The following is a 22,896-nucleotide window of genomic DNA, read 5'->3' on the forward strand; positions in this document are numbered from 1 at the left end:
GACATTGAGAACTGAGATTGTAATTAACAAGTGTCTAATGTGCTAGTCTAATTAATGTTTCTCTTTACAGTCCATGACAATAATGCTATGCAAGTGAAGGTATTCATTGCCCTATAAAATATGAGTTAGAAAGTGGTAGGTTGTTGTTTGTTTGTTTGTTTGTTTGTTTTTTTTGATTATGCTTCTACTACGTGCCTGCTTGTAGAGGAAGAGAAGTGTAGTAGAGAATTGCTAATTCAATACGACACTTGTTTTGCAGTGTGTCAGGCTACACCAAGTGCTTCTGTAGCACCTGGTCTATTCAGTGGAGAAGAAAACAACATCAGAGCTTGTCTTGAATTGACATTGATCAGAAAGAAATTCAAAGATAAACTTATACCCCCATCGTCATCTTAACTTGCAACAGCCAGATATGGCAGGGAGCTTAGACCAGTTGTTTGTCACCTGGTATGCTGTAAGATTTCAAGGTTGCTAAAAAGAAAAAAATAAATAAATTCTAAATTGTGTGGGTTTTGGAGGGAGTTGTCATGTCTTTAACATTACAGGCCATACGTGAAATGGGTTTAAGCCTGAAACTTGGACAAAAAATCCCTGCCCTTGAATGGTTTCTCAGTTCCCTTGCTGAATGTGTGTTCTCTTGCTGGCTGCAAAGAAGGGACTTCCAAGTAACACGAGACAAATGTGTGACATTTAGAAAGGACAGGAAGCAAAAATGTGTGAAAACAACCACCTCTTGCTCCCCACCCCCATTCTCGTCCCTCTTTCTTTCCTTTTTTTTTTTTTTTTTTTTTTTTTTGAGTGGTCATCAGTTGAGTTTCAGGTTGAGCCAGAAAACCTGACCCAGATCTCAGGCTGAGTGATGGATTCACTCTGCAGTGGATGCACATGTCTGTACGTATCTGTCATCAAATGATCTGCAGAGATGCGCCTTCTTATCTGCTTCCTGAAGATGGCTTAAAATGGCCTGGCAGAACATTAGCCTTCTCTTGCCCTTTGGGCTCAGGGCGCAGTGCTCTGAAGAGATACTTGCATGACCCCAACCTAGCAGGCTTTTCTGAGGTGCATAGGGCACAGCTGTAAGCTTGTGTACCGTGTGATATAGGCATACCTTGAGGCAGCTGGAGCTCACCTGAGCAGCAACAGCTCCTTGGGTGTTTGGGTTACCCTTCAAAATTTTAATTCCTGGAACATCTGTTCTGTCCTAATTTCTCTTCCGTTATTCTCCTGGGAAATCTAGGTATGTATGTGACATCTGTCTCTCAGCCTCCTTTGTGTACATGGAGACAAAGATTTAGTAGTTTTTGCAAACGTCCATTTCATCTGGTGGGAAGTGCCTTCCTACTACCCCTTTCAGGGGGTTCTTTCCTGAACTAGTTTCCCGTCCTGTAACTGGAAAATCGGTCTGTTGTTTCACATTACAAGTTCCTTTCCTTAGGGAACCCTTTTGCAAGGATCAGCTTCTGTAAATTAAAACAGGCACACTGTAAGTAAACCCTTTTTTTTTTGTCCTTTGCTTAGTTACCCCTGATAACCCTTTTATATGTGGTTCTTTTTCAGTCACTCAACCAAAGGGTCAGCAATAATGCACAAAGCAGGAAAGCCCTGCACCCAGGACATACTTACCCCTCTCTCTAACAGGGTTATAAAGATTTCTGTGTTGAGTTCAGTATTTCTAAACTCACTCTTTCCTGTCCCGTTCCAGCATGGGAAGCCGCAGCCTGCATCACATTCAGCTGAGGGTGCTGCTGCAAAGAGGATTCTCCTTCTGGCCTCAGGACTGAGGCAGGATTTAATAAGAACAGCTGCCATGCGTCAGTGCTGATGCCTGCAAATGACTGGCAGGCAGTGGGATTGTTGTATTCTGGTCGTATTAGCGAATCACTGCTGATAATTGTTATTAATCATTGTCTTGGATCTGTGTTATGAAGAAGCTTTAGTTCTTCAATTGTAACTCTTCGAGGTGAAATGCAACAGATGCTTAACAATGTATAAGCTAAGATAAAAATGGAAGGAAACATGAAATATTTTTTCCCTTCCATCTCTGAAAAAGCAGCACCTAGTAGTGAAAGGTCTCAAAACTACACTGAGGATGGTTTGTTGTCCTCTAGCACTGTTTGCTGCAAAAGGAAGAGATCTTTTGTGGTGTTGCCTCAAAATCCCACTTTGTCCTAGCTGGGCTTATTTTGCAAGATTCACATTCAGTGTAGACAAAGAGTGAGAAGTGAAAAGCACGATTTTCTTCCCTCTCTGCTGGTTGTGACCAGTTTTCTCTGCAGTTGACTGACTTTTTTGCTCTTAAGCGGTTGTGTACCAGTGCTTTCCATTTCTACCTACCTTGGAAAGCAGTTCTGGAGTCTGGTATTTCTCACAATAGGAAGTCCTTTGATCAGGTTCATCTTCTGTTCCTTTTGCCCTGCCTATGCTCCTGCTCCCCCCAGCCTGTGTATGGCTCCTCAGGTTTCTGCTCTGTGCTGAGTCTCTCCTTCTCACAGGGGGACTTGATTTGCCACTTGTGTCTGGGCAACTGCTGCTGCATTTTGTCATCCTTTGAGTGATGAACAGGGAAAGCACTGGAAGAGTTCAGCTCTCCGTTGCATTTCCAAAACGCCCCTCTGTCAGGACTGGTTTCCACTGGTCTGAGGAGAGCAGACATACGAGAGAAACAAACTGAACCAGTTCGCTATCGCTTGGAAGCCTGGACAAAGACCAAAAAGGGCCAGTGTCTTCTTACCAACCCCTTTAGCAGTTCGTATCCATTAGTGAGACTCCTTCATCTGATCTTGAGAGGAAAGAGAGAGAGAGGGGAGGAGTTCAAGGAGAAAGTTGGAATTGCTTGGCCGCAGCTGTGTGTTACATCCATGCAGTAATGCATCCTGCTGAGGATGCTTCAGGCTCCCTAATCTGCTTTGCTGCCTCAGTTCGGGAGCTGCTCAGAGTGATCCCTTCCGCCAGTTCGGTCAGTGATGCTGTTAGATTTATTGAGGACTTTGGCAATTAATTACTTTCAGACCTGAGAAGGCCTCATTGTCGTCTGTCAGAGTTTTAATTAATCAAAGCGGCAGATGGGTAGTATCAACCCCGAATGCTGGTGTAATTAACTCATTCATTATCATGTTCTCTTGCTCTGTGACGGTTTATAAAGGACATCTTTAATCTAGCTGCCATCATGCTGTCCCCATAGCAGGAGTTAAATGATTTTCATCAGTCTTTACCATAATTACCCTGTATCCAGGATACCATCAGGGAAAATGCTAATTTTTGGCAATAAATATGTGAGGCCCTCCTTGGCTTCAGACAGGTGAGTGGGGTTTGACCTGTGAAGATAAGCAGGGCTGGTGAAAGCTGAGTTCCCTTTGAAAATCTCTGGCATTTCATTGCCACTCACCCAGCTCTCCTAGGACCTCCAGAAACACCCTGTGCCTTGAGCTGTCTGGTCTCCTGGCTCTTTGCACCACGTCAGGATAGAAACATGATCAATTGTCACATTTTTCACAGATGAGCCTTCTTATCTTGGGGGAAATAAAAAGAAGACACGTTCTTAGGCTGTCAGAACTGGATGTGCAAGTTGCTGCAGGAGAGTTTTGCTTGCAGCTGACAAAGCCCTTGCTGGGGGATAACCCTCCTTTGGGGGGAGTTTCCTGGGTCTTTCTGAACGTGCTGTGCCAAAGTGGTTTGAGGTGTGTCCTCCGCCATGAATGGTGAACACTAAAGATTCATGGTGAATATTTTAATATCACCATGAGATAAAGGCATTTGATTCCCATTTTACAAACAGGCTAAGGTAAGCAGGCTCTGCCCATACTAATGAATTAGTGCTAGGGAGCAGTCTCAGAAGTTGAACTGTCTTGATAAGTTGTTAGCTTAACCTTAGCCCAGCTGAGGCCACTTTACGTGGTGGTGGGGCAGCCTCTCCACGACACTGTCCATCCAAGATGTGAGGCTGGTGCATTTCCCTAGCACTGGTGCCACATTTTAAACAATGAGAACATTTGCCTTAGTATGATGCCAAGAAGCCAAAGTGAAGTATTTATCCCTCTGCTGCTTGAAGACTCTCCCGCTGCCTGCACAGTTGTTTTCAAAACCATTTAGTAGGAACAGCAACAACAAAACTATTAAAATTTAGACAAAAATCCTCAGCCAAACCAATCCTGGGGCTTTGTTAATCAAAAGATTTGGGAAAAGACCAGCCTGGCTTTCCTTAATTAAGAGTCCCTTCCCTTGGCAGATTAATTACCCGGAATTCATTGCAAAATTGGATCCACGGATGGTATTGATCCAGTCAGGCTGTTCGTTTGTGCTCGCAGGGATCTGTCTGTGATCCTCCTTCTGTGGGAATTTGGGGAGGGAGGGAGGGAGCTGACTGCCGGTTATTAATAGAATGTGGAACATTTTTTTTTTTTCCCCTAGCTGATTAAATCAACATGCTAGACAGTTGCATTACATAATCATGTGCATCTTGGTAACAGCAGCGAATGCCACCACAAGCCCCAAGAACAGTGTGGTAGAACTGTGGAGACAGATACCAAAGAACCACTGGAGTTTTTTTCTGGAGAGGTAATGTTTGTTTTGTTTTGTTTTACACATGCCCGGAACAGTATGCTTAGAGATGTACAGTGAATGCTTCAAATGTCCCATGGTCTGTACTCTTAGCCTAACGTGATGCGTTCAAATCAAGCCCAGGAAAGGGAATAGGCTGTCCCTGCAAAACACGAAGGTCTTTTTCCTTGTTTAAGGAACGTTGCTCACTAGTTCATTGTGGTCAGTAATCATCACTGCTTGTTGTGTGGGGACGTGGGCCAATTGCCCTTTATAGACTGGTTACTCTGGAGAATAAAATGGGCATCGATAGTTTTGGTGTGTTTATCCCCTGATCCCCTTCAACCTTGCAAGCAGTGTTTTAAAGCCTCAGTGCATTCCTGTATTCTTCTTGTTTGCTTTGACTACCAGGCAAATGCTTTAGTTAAACATTCCCAGAGATGGTTTCTAATCCAGGGTTTCTCTTCTTTCCATGAGGCCATATTTTCCATCAGGCCAGTTAGTTGAATGGGGTGGCTATACTGACTCCCTTCTGACTGAGTGTTCACCCTCTCTCAACCATCCCTTCTCTGTTTTGTCATTTATTTTTTATTTTTTATTTTTTTTTCTCCCTGTACTGCAGTCTTTAAACAAGCAAACAAGCAGTTCCCCAAAGCTCTGAAAGATGCTTCTGATACAAGATGCAGTGTAATGATTAGAGCTCTCCGCAGTGTCACGAGCCACAAATTGTGGCAGTCACGGAACCAGCTGCCTGGCTGTTTAGAGAACAGCTTTTTGCCAGGTCTCCTTCACAGCCTTGCAGAGTTTGCTGTTTAAGAAATGCTGTTTTTCCCTTTTGTGTTTAGGAATTCAGGCCTAGAAGGTAGCAGTAATTTGAGGGCCCTAACCCACGCCTACAGAGGGTTTTTGTTGGTTTGTGTGTGTGTGTGTGTATTTTATTTCCTTTGGTGTGTGTGTGGTTGTGCTTTTTTAAGCTTTTTTTTTTTTTTTTCTCCTCCAGAAAACATTTCTGGAGCTGCAAGCCATAAGCACAATTAATTGCATGACTAAGATATTTGGTGGTTGGAATCTGTGGATGGTAAGAGCACCTCAAAAATCCCTTAGCCTTCTTTCTCCTTTTTTAAGTAAGATGATTGAATAAACCAGTGTTTCAGGGACCACATCTTGGATTCAGCCTGGGCAGCCTGACCTACTAAGTTGGTCTATGATTAATATGATTAATAACCGAACTTATTTCCTAGGATTAATAAAGTCAGGGAAAAAGACAACTAATTTGACTGCTGGCTCCCCAGTGCATGCAAAATGAGGGGTGGGTGCTTTGTTCCTAATTTTAGAGATGGGTGTCAATTTAAAATTGAAACACTGGAGGCCAGTCGAGCATCTCAAATCATACTAGACAACTGTGTAGGCAGTTTGGTGCTGAATACAATTGGGATGAATAATTCTTAGGAGGCTCCTATTTTTCTCTGAAGATTACAAAAACAGCTTAGAATTTGACAAGTGGCCTTTAGATGAATATAAAGTTGGTTGAGATGTAGCTGTAGATACCTAGGTTGCATACCTCCAGAGGTAGGATGAAATATATGCCCTGTGTGTGCAACCCAAGCATTACTCAACTCATAGAGGTGGTTTCTGGAGATTGAGGACAGATGTAGGTTCCAGGGTCATTCCACATGCTGTGATCAGAAACAATTCCACATCTGGCATCTTTCACCTTAAAATGAATCTGAATGGAAAGGACAAGCATGTGGATTGTACGTGACGGTGGGAATCTAGTGAAGTGATTTAGCCTCCCTCTGCTTGTAACCTTGAAAATGATCCATTGTGCCCAAATCTGAGACTGCTCCAAAGGGTGACGAGATTTTAGTGACATTATGAAGTTGTGATCTTTCGAAATTAATACATTAGGTGTCTGATATACCTACATTACTTTCGGAATTTTATCACTGAGATTGCAGATCTCCAGTTTGCCATACTCTTCTGGACATGGAGCAGAAGGCAGATGTATCACATCGGGAACTGACCAGTAATTTCTGCAGGGGAGACACCGTTGTGCACGGCTTGAAATTACCCAAACAAATTATTTTTTCTTTAAGATTCAGGTAAATATATCCTCCTTGCACCTAGATTCACTGCAGGATAGACTTTGAAACTTTCACTCATATCCAAACCAAAATAGTTTCACATTCCTTGTGGTTAAAACCTCTTCCTGTTACCACCTTGCCTGAAATTCTTTTTACTCTCAAGCCTGTGATTTTTACAATTCTGCTGTGAATTTTGCAGCTTGAGCTCAGATTCCAATGTTTTGGCAACACTCCTGTCTGTGTGCGAGGGAATCCAGGCTGCAGTGTCACTAAAACCTTCTTTTACAGAAAACCTTCTTTAGAGCAAAATGGCATTTCACTATCCCAGATCTTCTGAAATCCACAGTGTTACAACTGCTACAATTCAGCATATCTCTGACTGGCTGGTGTAGAAAATTAATTTTGGTCTGATCAGGTGCAGGCCATATAAATTTTATTTTTTTTTAAACAATGCATCTGTGTGTACAGAATAAAACAAACCAGGCTACAATGTGTAGAAGACCCAGCTTTGGTCCCAAACTCATAGAAGAGCTGGCAGGACAGAACTCAAAGTCCAGTCTACCAGTGTTTTATAGCTCCTTCTTCCTTTCCTGAAGGATCCTCTAGAGCCTGTCATGCCCTCTTTTTCTCCAAACCATCTGTGTTGTTGCTGCAGTAATCAATAGTTGCCACCAGCCTCTTCACACCACACTCCTCCCTTCTCTCTGCCAGTCCTGTCCCTGCTCCCTATCTTCTCCCCTTGTGGCTGCTCCTGTTGTCATATCCCCTCCCCTTGTTTCTTCTGTCCTCCATATGTTTCTACTTTATGATTAGTCGAGCTGTTTCTTTCCAGTCATGTCTTGTCCATTTCTTTTTCTCTATTTGTTCCCTTCTCTCTGTGTCTCTGTGTATTCCTATACGCTTTTGGGTGTGTGTATATATATATAAATATTAAAAAAAAAAAAATAGAAAAAAAGAGCCTATCTCATTTCCAGGAAAAGAACAAGGAAGAGAGTCTGTCAGCCTCTCCAGGGCAGAATCCTCACGTGTCCAACCACGAGAAAGCTCTGTGGCCCTTCAGCAGAAGACGAGTTTTCAGAGCTTCTTGTGTGTGTGTGTCTTTTGTGAGCCCTGTGTCTGATGAAAAGCTGCCCCTGCCTTTCTTCTGCCACGGGGAAGAGCATGCAGCTGGTTGCAATGTGCTTGTGGGCACATCAGCTAAAAAAAAAGTGATGCTCAGAGCTTTTAGTACACAATGCCAAAACCTTCCCTGCGTGTTGAAGCTCACACAACAATTTGTGGATGATACAGCTGTGGAGTAAGGGCTGACTGCAGTGCTGTTTAGATGGGAGATGCTTATTGTCAAGGGCCATTCTGTATTGTCCCCGGGAAGGACTTAGCACACTAGAGCAGGTATTCAGAAAGCAGCAGCATTTCCTTCAGTGCTGCAGGTACTTACCCCACTTGCCTTGAGCTTCTCCCTTGCACGTAGGGAAGGCACTACACATGAACCTTATAGTAGTGTTTGGTAAACATTTTTAGCTGTTTAATGCTGTAAACAAATAGTAAATCAAAGCGCTAACATGTTGTGCTGTTAATGCCAAGCCACATTTTTTTGTTTGTTTGTTTTGTTTTGTTTTGTTTTCCAAATTTGTTTACACGAAGTCTTGATCTCTGATGTGTAGGCAGAAGATGAAAGCTTGCTGTATAGGGCCCTGTGCAGATTGTGGCCAGAAAGAAAGAGGTTTTATTGACCAGGAGTGGCAGTAAACAAAGGAGGAGGTAAGTTTCACAGTGTGTTACAGGCTACCAGAGAAGGAGAGGAAAAGATTAACAAGAGTCTTTCGTTTGCCTTTTTTTTTTTTTTTATTATGTATATTTTCATTAGAAAACAACCTTAAACACCCAGGAATAGTTTTCTAATAAACGTAAGCTCATGAAGAGCACTTGGAAGTTTCCATTCTGCGTTCAGGAGAATGACGGGACAGTAACACAGTTGACATGGTCATTCCTCTCAGTCAACCCCTCCCTTGTGTCTGATTGTTTCGGACACCGCAGCCTTCCCTTCCTCGTGCTTCCTGCCCTGAACAAAAGCAACCCCCTCCCCCTCCCCAACCCCACAGACATCTTTGTGGAAAATCTCAACGAGAGCATTTCTGCGTGGTTACACCACTGACCCATCTCATCCCTCGGTGGGCATGGGGATTTGTTCCAGGCCCAGCTCGGGACCCTACCAAGACCTTGGAGATCCATGCAGAAACACTGCTCTCTCTCCTGGGCAGACCCTGCAGTAGTGAAGGATCAGTCCATAGTCCTTGGGAGTGATTTCAAAGGGGGCTCGTGTGATGAGATGTCGAATTAGCCTACTGGGGACTGTGCCCATTAGGGATGACGATCCAGGGAAGTGTTCTTGCCACCCCCATTAGCTACCTCCCTTCTTACTCTCAGCCTCGCTGGGGCAAAAGTCCTGAAGGGGTTGATGCATAGCTATGGGCTGGTTGTGCTTCTGGTATGAGGAAGATTTTCTCCCTAAGCCTGGCCTGCTTTGCCTGCAGAGGGTTTGTTTATAACGGAGAGCTGATGTATATGAGCTAAAAACAGTAGGGACAAGGCCATTTTCTTTTGCTGCCATATAAACCTGACAAAGATTCTTGCTCCTCTCTCATCTGGGCAAACCTCACCCAGTTTTATCACCATCCAAAAGACAAGTGCTTTGTCTTCACTGTGTTTTTGGCTCAGGTACATCATCCACTCTCGTTACCCTGAGGCTAAGAAACAAAAGATTCCCCGCGCCATTATTCCACAGCTCTACACCAGTGAAGGAAATGTTTGAAAGCGTTTGCTCTTCTGGGTCAAGAAGCTAAACTCTGAATAAGGGTTCTGCTGGCCGCACCAGCCTGGAGGGAGGTGGAGGAAGGTTTGTGTGCCTCTTAGCTCAGCAAGGAGGAGAAGGGCTGTCCATGCTCCCATTTCAAAGAGATGCTGTGCCATTTAGTAGCAATGAATCGCCCCTTTCCAAGGGAAGCAAAGATTAGGGAATAGTGAGGGAAAGGGAACACAGATACTGAGACCAACTGTTATAGGACATCAATTTTTTGTCTCTGTAGTTAGGAAAGAAGATCAGGTGGGTTAGGTAGAAGTCTGTCTGTCCTTCTAGGAAAAAGGACTAAACTGAACCTCTGTAATGTGCAGTGGAAAAACTTCCAGAGAAATGTGGCAAGCTAGATTTTAAAGGAAAGCTGTCTTGTAAGGAAGAGCAATAAGGAGAGCCACCACCTTGACTGTAAAAGGATGCAATAGGTCACTTGTGAGGGTACGCTGGGCATTTGCCATTCTTGTTATTGGTGATATCAAAACTGATATAAGCAGATAAATGTTCCTGCTGCCCAACAGTGACCTGCTAACAGCAGCCTTCTCCCTCTTGGAAAAAAGCTTTCTTCTTGAGCAGTGACCATGCACAAATGATATGCCTGACCTTCATGCAATGTTTGAGCCCACAGACGCCAGCTCACATGGTGTAGATAAGATGTAGTAGCAAACAGGTGGTCATCCTGCCAAAGAAGGGAACAAGAGGAAGCAAAACACCTCTGAATGATGCTGGCTATCCTATCCAGGGGGAATCTGTGGTCCCCTATAGAAGGTTATGCTCTAGGAAGGCTCCTTGATTATGAGCAGACTCAATCACTTAGACTTTCTTTTAGCAAGCAAGAAACTAATTCTGTGTGGCAAAGCACATCTTGATGCACAACATAATATATAAAGAAGCATCTCACCTTAGTACCTCTTGTCTACTGTTATTTAATTCTTTATGTCATGGGTATCAGAATCTTTTTTGTTTTCTTTCTTTTTTTTTTTTTTCTTTTACCCAAGGTGCTTGAAAAAATGCGTTAACAATAGGAAGTAAACAAGTTAAGAAAAATGTTGTCAATGTAGCTTGGAAAATAATTTATCTCTGGATCCTGGTATCTGTCTGGAAATCCATCTCATGTCAAACATTTTTAATGGCAGGTGCTTGTGCTTTTGCATCATTGTGCTTGTTTGAGTATGGCTCAGATAAGTTTGAGGAGTCTTCAGTCTGTTTCCCACTGCTGGAGCTGAGCGTCTGTTTTCCACATACTTATGCGCTAATTAAATGCTATACAGTAATGAAGATGAACCAGAGGCAGGCCAGAGATCCCATAAAAGCATTTCACTCTTCTGTATTCTCTTTGCCTGAAGTCAAGTCATACGTAGTACTTTCCAGACAGTAACTCCCTAGCTCCTGTCAAGACTTTTTCAATACAGTTAAGTATTCTTTCAGGTTTATTTGTTTTCCTCTTTCTTTTCTTTCTGTTTGCAGCATAACTTTTATAAATATATATGTATATGTGTACATATATTTTAACTTGCAATTCCATCTCTGGAAGAGAAAACATCCTTCTTTCATCAAAGGAGAAATTCACCCACTGACCTGGAGGTAATTTGAATAATGAACTAAGCTAGTTTTTGATGTTTGTGTAAACAGCGCAGAAGTGTCAGATTCTGTTCTCCTTGTATCCTACGTGATAGATGTGAGATCAAAGACTGCCTTCAGTAACGGCAGCATGTCAGACTTGTATTATTGAGGGAAACGTTCCTAGAGCTATCAGCTCATTGCTGTCATATGAAAGCCAATTGATATTTTCACTGTATCTCCCTCAATGTGGAAGGGGAGGTGAAGGTCAACGCAATAAGTTCCTACGCTGATTTCTCCTCTCGGGAATCAAATTTGTCATTGTCTATCAATGAAATTAATTTGCTTGTCTGAATGCATGAAGGATGAAGCAAGACTTTAAAGCAAGTCTGTAAGGAACCCAGTGCCTGTGTCTGACTGGGGATCTCCAGAGCTGGAGTTTAGGGAAACAGAGAGAGTGAGGAGTCTGCTGGCTCAAGAATGAGGAGTTATAAGTTAGGTGAAGAGCAAAGAGAAGGTTAGGATACCCTGCCACTAAGGCAATTGTACTGCTATTGAGTCAATTACTGCAGGAATTTTCCCTCCTTAACTGATAGATAATAGTAAGGGAAAGGAATAGGTTTTCTGGCTTTGCATTCTCACAACGAGATGTATAGGAGTCCTGGTGGATGATCCTCAGGTTGGAAATGCAAATGCTGCAGCCTACTCCTTTACTGAAGAGTAGCAGTGCTTTGTTTAGTCAAAGTGAACGTTTTTCTCTTGAGGAAAACAAAGAAAAGAAGTTTGAATGACTGCCTACCAGATGTGAGTAGGGTAGCCTTCAGAGCTGGAAAGTCTTCAGGATTTTTTCCATGTACAGGTGTTGGCTCTGATGTTTTACTGCTGCCGGATACAAGTGCTTTGAGCAGTGTTAGGGGACTGGCAAACATGACCAGTATTTTCATTGTCTCCACAATTGAAAATGCAGCGGGCAGCCGACACATCCATTTAGTCAAAGCTCTGCTGCTGACTTGTTCTTGGATGGTCATCCATCATGGTCTGGTCCGACATTAACTTCTACAGCACCTTGTTCAGGGAACCACAACAGGGAACACACCTGATTTACTTGAAAAACAGCCCATCACTTCCAATATTTGAAATAAGAAGCCAAGAGTTAGCTGGGTGTATGGATTTTGCTGGTATTATGGTCTTCTGTGGCAGCCAATTAACAGCAAGCACCAAGATTGGCAAAGTAAATACATATCAAAGAGGACTGAGTGACTTTTATTGAACCTGACTGTTGATACAGAATCTTAATGGTCCCAATGTTTTCTGATCACCCTTGGTGCATATGCTTGAGCCATTGCAGGCACAGAGGAAGAGGGTCAGGACTTGGTATCGGATATCTAGCAAGAAAGGGCATGGCAAGAATGGGAAAGCTGTGGAAGCTGGAGGCCAGCGCTGATGTAATAGGTGATAACAGCGGTGAGAACTGACATAGAGCAGAACATCTCAGAAGAGCATAACTAGAAGAGCATTACCAGAAAGACCTGTCAAAATAGATGTAAAATCAGGAGACTAGCAGAAATCACAAGAATGAGCAGGACCACACACACACAACTTCTGATGATGGCTGAACATAGTCCTCCACCCCAAGTGGTGCTGGAGCACCACAAAGCCCAAGAACTGAGGGGTCTCCACAGTGATAGGACCTGGAATTTTTCTCCAGTGGGAGAAACAGCTGCCAAACTCAGCTTTGTTTGTGGGTGGAAGCTGATGTGGCTGCTCTGTAACAAAATACAGATAAAATTTCTTTAGGAACCCGGCAGACAAGACTGGAGGAAAGACGTGGGGGAAGAATAGAGACCTACAACATGGGCCCACCTCATCTCTTCTGTCTGCTAGAATCCTCTGATACACAATGTATTTTGCATGTCTCAGGAGTGTACTATCTCTATTTGCATCTTTTAGAGTCCTGCATAGTAGCACAAAGGGAATGGCAAAAGGAAGTGGTAGGAGTCAAGAGAACTGTGCTATGGAAGGAAGAGATCCTCCTCAGTATTTCTGCCATCAGTTCTTTGGGGAGTTGTAAAAAAAGAAAATCCCAAAGCCCAAACCCCACGCTAAATTTGCACTTGTTCTCTCAGGCCGGCAGCCTAGAAGTTCATAAACTCGGAATGACCTTGTTCTGGAATAAACTGTCCTGAAAACAGTTTGCAATGGCTTCACCGAGTTTGCTTTGCTGGTGGCAGCCCTTCGGCTCCAAGCTGGCATGTGTATGAAGCTCTTTGAACAAGTTTTGACCTTCCTTTAGCCCCTCTGCCCATCAAGCCAGGTAATGACATGCTTCGTATTGCACAGAACACATACAATTGACAAGTTCATAGTGGTGTTTAAATATTAAACAATCTAGACAGGCTTTTGAGTCTTCTGCCGCTATGAAAAGGCTCAGACCATACCCATCTTTGAAATTGGGCTGCGGGATCATTTGCACAGTAAGACAGACAATAAGACTTGTATACATTGCCATGCAACAGAAGAGACCCCGAACCGCCAGCCCTAAGTGGAAAGTTTATTTCTAAGCACAATATATGGAAAAACCAAACCAACAAACCCCACAGATATAGAAAACGTTGTAGCAAATCCCTGGTCAAGTAGGACTTCATGTTGGTCACTACCCTGCACCTCACAGCTGCTTAAAATGTCATGCAATGGAGGAGAGGGCACTCGGACGACACCCTCTGCTTCGGATCAAGGAGGATCTCCAAGCAGGAGAGGGCCCGTGGGACTCCTGCTGAGCGATTCAGGCTGTAACCAGCAAAAGGGCAGTGCTGCTCACCCCCAACCACGCGCCTCGGGACTACCTAGCACGTCAGCAGGCTTTACGAAACGTGGATTCTCACAACACCCCTGTGAGGTAGGTACGTATTGTTATTCCCCCTTTTGTGTGGGTGGGGGACTGAGCCAAACAGCCCAAGGCTACAGAGTCGGTGGCAGAGCTGGAGCGAGAGTACGCAGAGTCCTGTGTGATCAGACCACTAGGTCACACCACTCCTTTACGGCAGTTGTGCTTCTGACTTTAAAAACTTTTAGCCTTTTGCCAAATTAAAGGAATTTGACTTCTCCATATTAAACAAGTGGAGGACAGGGAGGGAAACAACATTATGTCTGACAGCCTTCTCTTCGTTGGTGTCTGCCTCCCCCTTCCCAAAACCACCGCAATTACCTGTCTCTGGGAATGAGCACAGTTTCCAGGACAGGCATGGGGGCGAGAGGCTGTTAAGTTTGCTTCCTTTGACCAGGTTTCTCTCTCTACTGTGGATCAGAAGCGGTTCTTCCAGAGACCATTCACTGCAACACTTTCAGTCTAGGGGTAGCTGCTTTTACAGATGATCAGAATTGCCCCTTCCCTCTCCCTCCTCCCACCAACATCTCTTCCCTCACCTCACCGCCAAAAGCACTCTTTGGTAGATAATAAATAAGGTTGGTCAGATAAAGGTACAGTGGCCTCAGAAACCATGCTGTTCACATTGGTCCTCAGTAAGTCAGCTTTCTCGGCTGGTGTTTCACCTCCCACACTCTCTGCCAGAGAAGTACCTGTTCTGTTGCATTCTGATATTCAAAGGGACACTGTCAAGTAATCTAGATGAAAAAAAAATGACCTGCCTTAAGACATTAACCTCCACCTTCAACATTGCAGAATGGCTGGTACGTTCAAACCTGGAGGTTAAAAGTTTGAGACCTTCCCCAGTCCAAAAACACCTGGCCCATGACAGCCTAGCTGCCGAAGGAGCCGGTGACTTGCGTTTGCCATGGCTCCAGTAAAAGCTGTGAGAGGTGCTGGTACAACGACGAAGGGCAGTCAGACACAGCCATTGTGCAATGTTGCTCAGTGCTTCAGCTTGGCTGAAGTCCTTAGAGTGATTTTGGGGAGGGCTGGATTCAGGCTCGATTGCTGCAGGCTCATTATTTTGGGACTGCTGAGCTGTTGCTCCTCAATTAGCTGATCTCTGTATTTTTAGGTTTACCTACTCTTACACTTGATTTGCGGCAAAACGGCTCAACCCCGCAGAGCTGGGAGTTACCCTCCATGGAGTGAGGACAGTGAGCAGGAAATCGGTAACATGGATTTCTTCCTGTTGCAGATGAAAGGTGGAGAGGACAGGGATGGTGAAAGGAATGGGGTGAGTAGAGAGAACGCTACATGCCCAAATGGAAAAAAACAATATCAGTAGGGAAAGAAATTTTATTTTCAAGATTGTAAGAGAATATTACAAACAACGGAGAGTAAAAAAAGCCCAAACCCTAAAAACTATTTAAAAAGTACTTGACAGTGTCCCTTTAATATCCACAAATGATTCAGCCATTGTGCATTGAAAGAGAATGTTCCTGAAGAGCAACCAGTACCTTCGTGGATATATCCCAGAGAAGGAGACTTATTAGAAGTGTTATATATTCAATCAGCAACTGTGCTCCCTCTTCAGACTAACTCTCTGTTGAATGATTGAACGGAATAGACTCTGTAATAAACAAACTGGATGTGAAAGGCTCAGCCTACATGACTGAGTGAGATTGTTACAAATTGAGCAGCAGGGATAAAGACACTGGAAAAAAAATGTACATCTCGGATGTATGAGTGTCTGAATCAGCAAAGTAGTAGGAACCCCCCGGAGGTGGGTCAGCTTCTTGTGACTGGAGTGAAATGGAAGGAAATTAACCTGGGATGTCTGCATGGAAAATGATGTGTGTCAGTGGGACGATTTGGATGCTGGATTTGGGGTAATGAAGGCATAAATCACACTAGTACTTGTGCTTGAAACACCTGTGGAGAGTTTGTACAAAATTTGCCAGAAATGCCTATACGTCGAATAAAGGTCATGGAACGCCCTCCCCCCCTCCCAACTCCACCCTCACAAACCCTTTGTCAGGAACGTTACGAAAAATCAGGATTTTTGTTTTGGTGAAATTTGGGCACACCTGGGTTTTGTCACATTTTCTTGGCGACATGATTCAATCTGTAAATCACTACTGAAACGTTCCCAGCCATTTCACTTCAGAAATCCTATGGTAAATCAAACAAGGTTCCATAGTGACTCATGAACAAAACGACTCATAGCCCTGGTTAATCACAGTCTGGAAAAAAAAACTACTCCAAATATTTCATTCCCTTCCTTGTTTTTGTAAATCTCACACGTGTGCGTGTGTGTGCGTGTGTGTGTGCATGGGGTGTGTGTACAGAGCGTTACCTATTCCAGGTAATAGGGTTTGTAAGACATGCTAAACCGTCTGTTCCTCTGCTTCCCCAGAACTCTGCCTACTCAGTTTTTAGTCTGTATTGCACTTGTTTTGTTGTTGTTTTCTTTTTTTTTTTCTTTTTTTTTTTTTGATTTGTGTTTTTTTTTCTGTTTTGTTTCGTTTTTTTGTATTTTTTTTTTTAAACTGGCTGGAAAACATTAACCTCTTTAGCATGAGTGTGCAGCTTTCCCTCCACCTGCTTTTTCCTCAGCTGGCCAGGTGCCGCCTCTTATATCTTGTGCAGTTACCGAAAAAGAAAAGAAGGAACAGAAGAAGAAAACAAAAAAAAAAAAAAAAAAAAAAAAGGGAAGAGAAAGAAAAAGGCACACCATGCTCCTCTGCGTTATGAGTTCTTTGTCTCCTCCGCTCCGTGTTAAGGCCTCCTGAATTCCTCGGCTCAGACCGTCGTGACCCTCATGACGAGCTCTCTGTTACTACTAGACTGACTCCTCTGTTCGTGAGGCCTCAGGTGGCTGAGTATATGCAGGATGGTGTAAGCACAGTGGTGGTCAGAGAGGGTGCCTGTGGCTTGGCCGGCAGCCCGGGCCCCGCTGTCGGCTGGAGCGGAGTTAGTGGCTGTACCACCAGTGGAGGACGAGTGGGTGGTTTGGGAGGAGGGGCGCTGATTTGTCCTGGTCCCTGTTTTTTGCTCCTCCATGTCCTTTGTTTTGTCATAGTTCAGCACTTTCCACTGCTGATTGACCGCCTGCCACCGTTTAAAAATCCGGTAAACCGAGGGCCCTTCATGTATTATTAGACCTGGAGGGAAGGGGGAAAGAAATAAACATAAAACAGAACAAAACTTTAGAAAGAACCATAAGCCTACCCCAGCATCGTGCCCTCTAGCTAGCTGGTTAGCTCAGTTCTCCCTCCGCCGGTGTATATTCAGTGATAAATCATGTTTTTAATTACTGACTGGCAGAGCACCGGTGCTCCTGCTCGGCTGGATCCCTTTTCCCCTGAATTAAAAGGATTACAGCTTTATTTCAGCAATCAATAAACAGGTCTTAAATGCAGCAGAGTGAGTTATGCTCCTACAGCAAAAACAGTGTCTGTTTACCAATAAACGCCCGAGGTTTATCTATCGCTGGGCTACTTTTGCACGCTGCATAGGCATGATTCACCGAGCTAGCGGCGTGTGCTTGGAGGGGGTGTAGCTGGAGCTGACGTGCCGGTGACGTCTGCTGCACCAACGTCACGAGCGGGCACAGACCACATCTCCCCACACACACGCAGCGGTGGAGCAGACACGCAGATGGGGGCCAGAGACGGCAATGCAAGACAACACGAGGCAGGCTGTACCTGTAAGTGGTTTGTCATCCTGTGCAAGCATTTGCTGGTTGGCAAACCAGGTACCTCATCGGACGTTACTGCTTCCAAGGGGAGAAAACAGCAGGCTTGGAAGAAAGTGTGGATGAGCTCACAGAGTGTCTGCTCTGAGTATGCAGAGGGTGCGTCTGTCCCATCACCCGTCTGCATACGGCAGAGCTGATAGCGCTGGGGTGGCAGCCAGGCTTTGGGACGCTTGCCTTCTCGTGGTCTTCACATTTGGAAGAGAACGAGCAGCTCAGGCCCTTCCACCTCGCAGTTAGCTCACCTCCCAGAGCTCGCTGTCATCCTCCCCACACTTGAAAGAGGGCTGGGAGGATTAGATAATGGTCGAAGCTGTTTTGAAGATGATGTTATTCGACTATTAAGCTTTGTTATTTTCAAGCTACCAGGCTTTGGCCCTTTGAATGCAATGGGAACAGCAGCACCTGCGTTGTTCTTACCCACTGAGGCTGAGCGAAGCTGCAACTTCTCATATAGACTGGCTTAGCTGACACACTGCAATATAATTAATAAGCTTTAACGGAGAATGGGATTTATGCAGAATGAGAGGGTCTGGGTGTCCTGGTTTTGCAGCGGTCTGTCTGTTAGGAAAGTGTCTTTGAGTCCCATGTATCTGAAGCCAGAGCAGCAGATAGGGCATGTACTTGTTGAGTTAGCATACAAATAATTTAATATTTCTTAATAGCGATGGCTTCACCATTCTTGGTCAGCATCAGGATTATTAGAAACATTTCCAGGAAGAGCAACTCTCTTGCCTACTTGTTCCAGGAGCATAAATACAAATGTGAAAATAAGGAGGTTGCCTTGACCAGCGAGGGGTGATGATGGTCACCACAGAATAAAGAGGTTTGCTGCTATTTCTGATGAATCAGATGCTAGGGCTTTATCCTTCACCCAGCTTTTCCAGACTGTTCTAGTTTCTGATGACAGCTGACTACCAGAGTAAACCTGTTCTGTATAAAAGAATAATAATAAAAAAAAATCTGAAGGTCATCCTTCACTTAGGGCGGACCTCCCCTTTACTCACTGATGGAGTGCAGCCACCTAGTTTCTCAGCCACCTGGTTTCTACATTTGATTTTACTGAATGTAAGTTCCAGGTTCACTACAATCTAAGTTTCCAGCCTTTCTGATTCTAAGCATAATTAGAAACCTTGCTGGCTTGATCACAGCTTAGCTTCAGGGAGACTCTCACATTCATCTTAATATGGTGCTGAGTCTCCTTACTGGCTGCTGAAGAAATTCCATGAGTTGAAGTATTCAAGCCTGGCTATTCTGGGACAGCAAATATAGGTGGGTACTCAGACTTATAGTACAAGAGAGATCTCTATTCTGGTTCCCATAGACCACTGAAGTTACACAGGTGTAGTCCTGCAGTGATGTCAGTTTTTCATAGCCAAATAGCGTGATGCCATCACAGAAAAATTTGTTTTTTTCTTCCCTGCTTTGGAAGGTGGTTGGGAATTCTGACATCTGATCAAAGCACGACCATAAAAAGCGGGACTTAGGGAAAGCCTACAGATCCAGCCAAGGAGACAGCTTTGAAGCAGGCCTAAAGTGGATTGGCCCAAGGCAAGGGACATTAGACACATATTTAAATGAGCTGTCTGATCTGTAATGAATGAAATTCCAGTCTGATCAATGACAGAGCCAATGTTTCTTTGAGACCTCTTTAAGCCTTGGATAAAAGAACCAAAATCAAATATTTTCTCCTTGGCTGTAGAACATCCTCCATAGAATCAAATCCATTCTCCGAAGTATTAAGCACTGAGCCAGGATTGTAAATCTATTCTTAATTACCTTATCACAAATATTTAATGCACAGCCTGATTCAAGAGGGCTGTTTATAAAATTCTTGTTTGTTTGCCTTCTAATTATAAATGTTTATGATCTTATGCAATTAACTGTGTGATGCTGATGGATGGGTTGCTGAGTCAACTGAGCACCTGTTTTCTTAGATAATTTTGGTTTCAAAATATTTATAAAAGTACAAAATAACTTGTTTCCCTCTGTATTTACGGGGCTCTAAATTACTTATCGATTTCCCAGTGTCAGGCTCAGGAAGCTGTAAAATTATAAAGGAACCAAGCAGAGGGGTGGGCAGGGAGGTGGAAGTAACAGTGATTCATTTGCAACAGTGAATGCTAAGATTAAGCAAGAGTCCATCAGTTTATAACAACCTGCAGGAAGCTTAATGCTCCCATTGAAACAAATTTTGTCTGCCTGAGTTAAATTAGGATTGGAATTCCTATGTTCAGCTGCGTGTACCCCCTTCCAGAAACACCCCTCCCTCAAGGTTCAGTCTGGTTAACAGAGCTGAATCTTTTCAATTTAAGGCCAGACGTAAGTGGAAAATCCTTCAGGAAGAACTGTATGCAACTGGAAGCAACCAGCTAGAAGCAATTTTTCTGTAAGCCAAATCCTCTATAAGCAGGGAAAGTAGCAGGTTGGTGTGAACTTCTTCCTTTTTGAACTTCCCTTCTTTCAACTAGGGCTTTAAACTATTATTAATGGAGGAGGGAAACCTCAGTCCATCCCACTCCTAATCCTGTACCTAAAGGGGACCTACAGGAAAGCTGGGGAGGTGTCCCTGCCCATGGCATGGGACTGGAATTGGATGATCTTTAAGGTCCTTTCCAACCCAACAATTCTATAATTCTATGAACTCAGAAATGTCTACGTGAGAATTTTAGATGCATTGCCAGTAGCGTCCTAATCCTTTCCCACTCCTCCCAAGTTTATCTTTCCCTTTTCTGCTCCACGAAATCTGTTCTCAACGCATCCTATGTGAAAGACGGCCTCTTCAGAGGGAAAATCTCTGTGAGTTTCACACAAATCCATGTTGGTCCAGATTGTTGCCTGGTGTATGAAATCCTTTTTTGTGGTGGTGGTGGAATGAAGGTCCTAGAGAACATGGGCACTGAAGATGTGCTGTTCTCATTCCCATTTTCTCATGCCCAGATCTGACTGGTGTCTCCGCATTTTTTTTTTTTTCCCAGATGATCAAGTTGCAGTCTGCAACAAAGCTAGCGCTGGTGAAAGCAGTTCAATTCCCATGTTCTACTGATCGCCACAGCTAACCCTGAGCTTCTGCATGCTTAACATGCAAGATTTGAGAAGTGTGACCACGGTGAGTACCATGGCCCAGAGACAAGGCTGATCATGGTAGGGTTTCTCTGAACCTTGCAATACCTGCCCAAGACTGGTCAAGAGAGTAGCCAGAGGGGCTGCTGGCAGAGCACGGGCATAAAATAGATGTGAAGAGACCTGGGTAAGTGCCTCCGGATAGGCAAGGGGGAATCAGCTGAGGTACAACCATCCCATGAGATTAACCTGGGTGGCTGTGAGTCTTCAATTTAAAAGAGCTTTGGAGCAGCAGCTTCCCAGAAATGACAAGCAGTCACCCTGTGCACATTGTCAGCCTCTGCCACCAAGCAATCTTTTCTCCAGGACTTTCAGCTTCTAATTAACCTTCCCCTCATTTCAATGCTCGCTGTGCATTTTCTTGAAGGAGACAGGTAAGTTCTTGGGGCAGAAACTGTTTCTCCTGTTTGCCACTGAGAAACCATGAAGAGAAGGTTTCTGCAGACAGTGTCGTACTTTACCCTTGCGCTGTCACTCATCTACAGGAACAAAAATCACAGCCCCTTCTAGCCAGTTACTCTGTCCTGCTTCTCATAAAGCCCCTGCCCTGCTTTGTGAAAAGGTGGAAACCTCGTTTCCACCATCAGCAGCTCTTCTGCCCTTTGGTTTCCTTACACAATGCGGTTTCACCTCAGCCAGAGAGCTGCCTTGTTTTTGCCTGTTTCAGTCCCTTTCATTGCTGGGTGTCAGGGGAAGATTATGGCAGCTGTGATCAAAGCTTAATATTTGCATCCACGGCAGCGATGGCTCAGGCCAAGGCAAACCAATCCTCCTGGGAGACAAGGCTTTCATTGCCGGGCTTTCCCTCTGCTGACATCACTGCACACACTAACCCTTCACTCCCTTTCCCTGCATTCTTTCATCTTTTGTGGCAATTTCAAGTTCCCCCACCTTTGTTTCCAAAGCTCCTGCAGCTCAGCCTTCACTTATCTCTTTGCCTTTATCTCATCCTACATGCTCCATCCTTATCCTCCTTTTATCTTCCCCTAATAGCAGTAAAGTGGCTGTACGAGTTCAGAGAAGGGGTCTGGCTACGGTAGCATCCTGCCGCCAGCAGTGGCCAACCACACAAGGAGTGGTGTAAAAACAAAGTCAGGAGAGTGACTTTTCCCTGATGGGCTCTGTGGGGACATGCCCAGCCACAGATGGTCTCTTTAGGCTCAGTGATGTTCCCTCATTATAGGTTTCTAGTGCACTACAGTAAAGTGCACTGACTTTTGCTCTGAGCTCTGTGTTTGCTCAAGTCAGGCTGGCCCTCCACACCCCAAATTCTCGTAGTCTCCATGAGATAGCTCCATGCCAAAAAGCGCTTTAGAAATAGCAGTGAATCTCTGCCTTCTGTCAACTTCACAAGTTCGTGGTACACGGGAGATGAGTCACCAAGCTCCCAGTGGGCCCTTTCAGTCCATACTACTTTTCAGTGCAATCCCTGGTATTTTATCCCTCATTAATGGTGCAAGGTAGCTCTTGGTGATAAACCTGGAAAAAAGAACCAGATGGACCTTTTCCTGAAAATATGGGCTGAGAAAGGGACACCTAGTATCTGTTATCCCTCTGCGTTGAGTCAAGGACTGTTCCAGCTGAGTCTGACAAGTTCTTTAAACAACCTAAAATCCTAAAGCCCCAAGGGACAAGGCTCAAGGCTGCAGAGCTGTGCTCAGCAGGCAGTGGGGAAGCGGGCAAACCAGAGAGTGGGGAGAGGTACGTTTATCCTTAAAAGTAATGTCATGGCATCAGTGGGACTCTGCACTTGGCTGGATTTGGGATGGGAGATGTGAATATCAGAGTTCACCATGTTGGGAATCGAGTCTTTCCTGCCCTCTCCTCATTCCTGTTCATCGTCTCCAGAATCTCTTCAGTTTGTCCCCCCTTGTCTGCAAGCAAGGTCCCAAAGAGGGTGCAGTCCCCAGAGGAAAGGTGCAGAGTAATAATGTAACCCTGCCTTCCTTTCAGTACCCTGACAAAACAACCTGATGTCTTGTCAAAGCATCACTGTCTTTGGCAGTGTGACTGCCTGGCCCAGCTTGTGTTTGGGATTTTGATTTCTCCTTCCTAAGGGTAGCACTTTGCACTTCTCTTTATTGAATTTCATCTTGTTGATTTCTCCAATTTGGCA

At 44.4% G+C, this 22,896-nt stretch overlaps 1 protein-coding gene and 1 long non-coding RNA gene across 4 annotated transcripts in view; both read right to left on the reverse strand.

The window, feature by feature from the left end:
* Window positions 1-205: 205 nt before the first annotated feature.
* Window positions 206-2,997, reverse strand: LOC113844218 (uncharacterized). 2 transcript variants are annotated; one of them, XR_003498616.3, is made up of 3 exons: window positions 2,732-2,997; window positions 1,624-2,636; window positions 206-1,460 (listed from the first exon to the last, which is right to left on the reverse strand). It is a non-coding gene; the product is annotated as an uncharacterized lncRNA (long non-coding RNA). The 2 variants fall into 2 exon arrangements; XR_011810538.1 differs by having other exon boundaries at window positions 206-2,636.
* Window positions 2,998-15,238: 12,241 nt separating this feature from the next.
* MARCHF4 (membrane associated ring-CH-type finger 4) overlaps window positions 15,239-22,896 on the reverse strand; it is an 81,790-nt gene continuing 74,132 nt past the window's right edge. For both annotated transcript variants that reach the window (XM_027461527.3, XM_038182372.2), the window contains exon 4: window positions 15,239-17,064. In XM_027461527.3, coding sequence (XP_027317328.1) covers window positions 16,703-17,064 — 362 coding nt within the window. In that variant the 3' untranslated portion in view covers window positions 15,239-16,702. The remainder of the gene's footprint in view (window positions 17,065-22,896) is intronic.

The sequence above is a fragment of the Anas platyrhynchos genome, chromosome 7 (assembly GCF_047663525.1).
Source record: "Anas platyrhynchos isolate ZD024472 breed Pekin duck chromosome 7, IASCAAS_PekinDuck_T2T, whole genome shotgun sequence".
Taxonomy (NCBI): domain Eukaryota; kingdom Metazoa; phylum Chordata; class Aves; order Anseriformes; family Anatidae; genus Anas; species Anas platyrhynchos.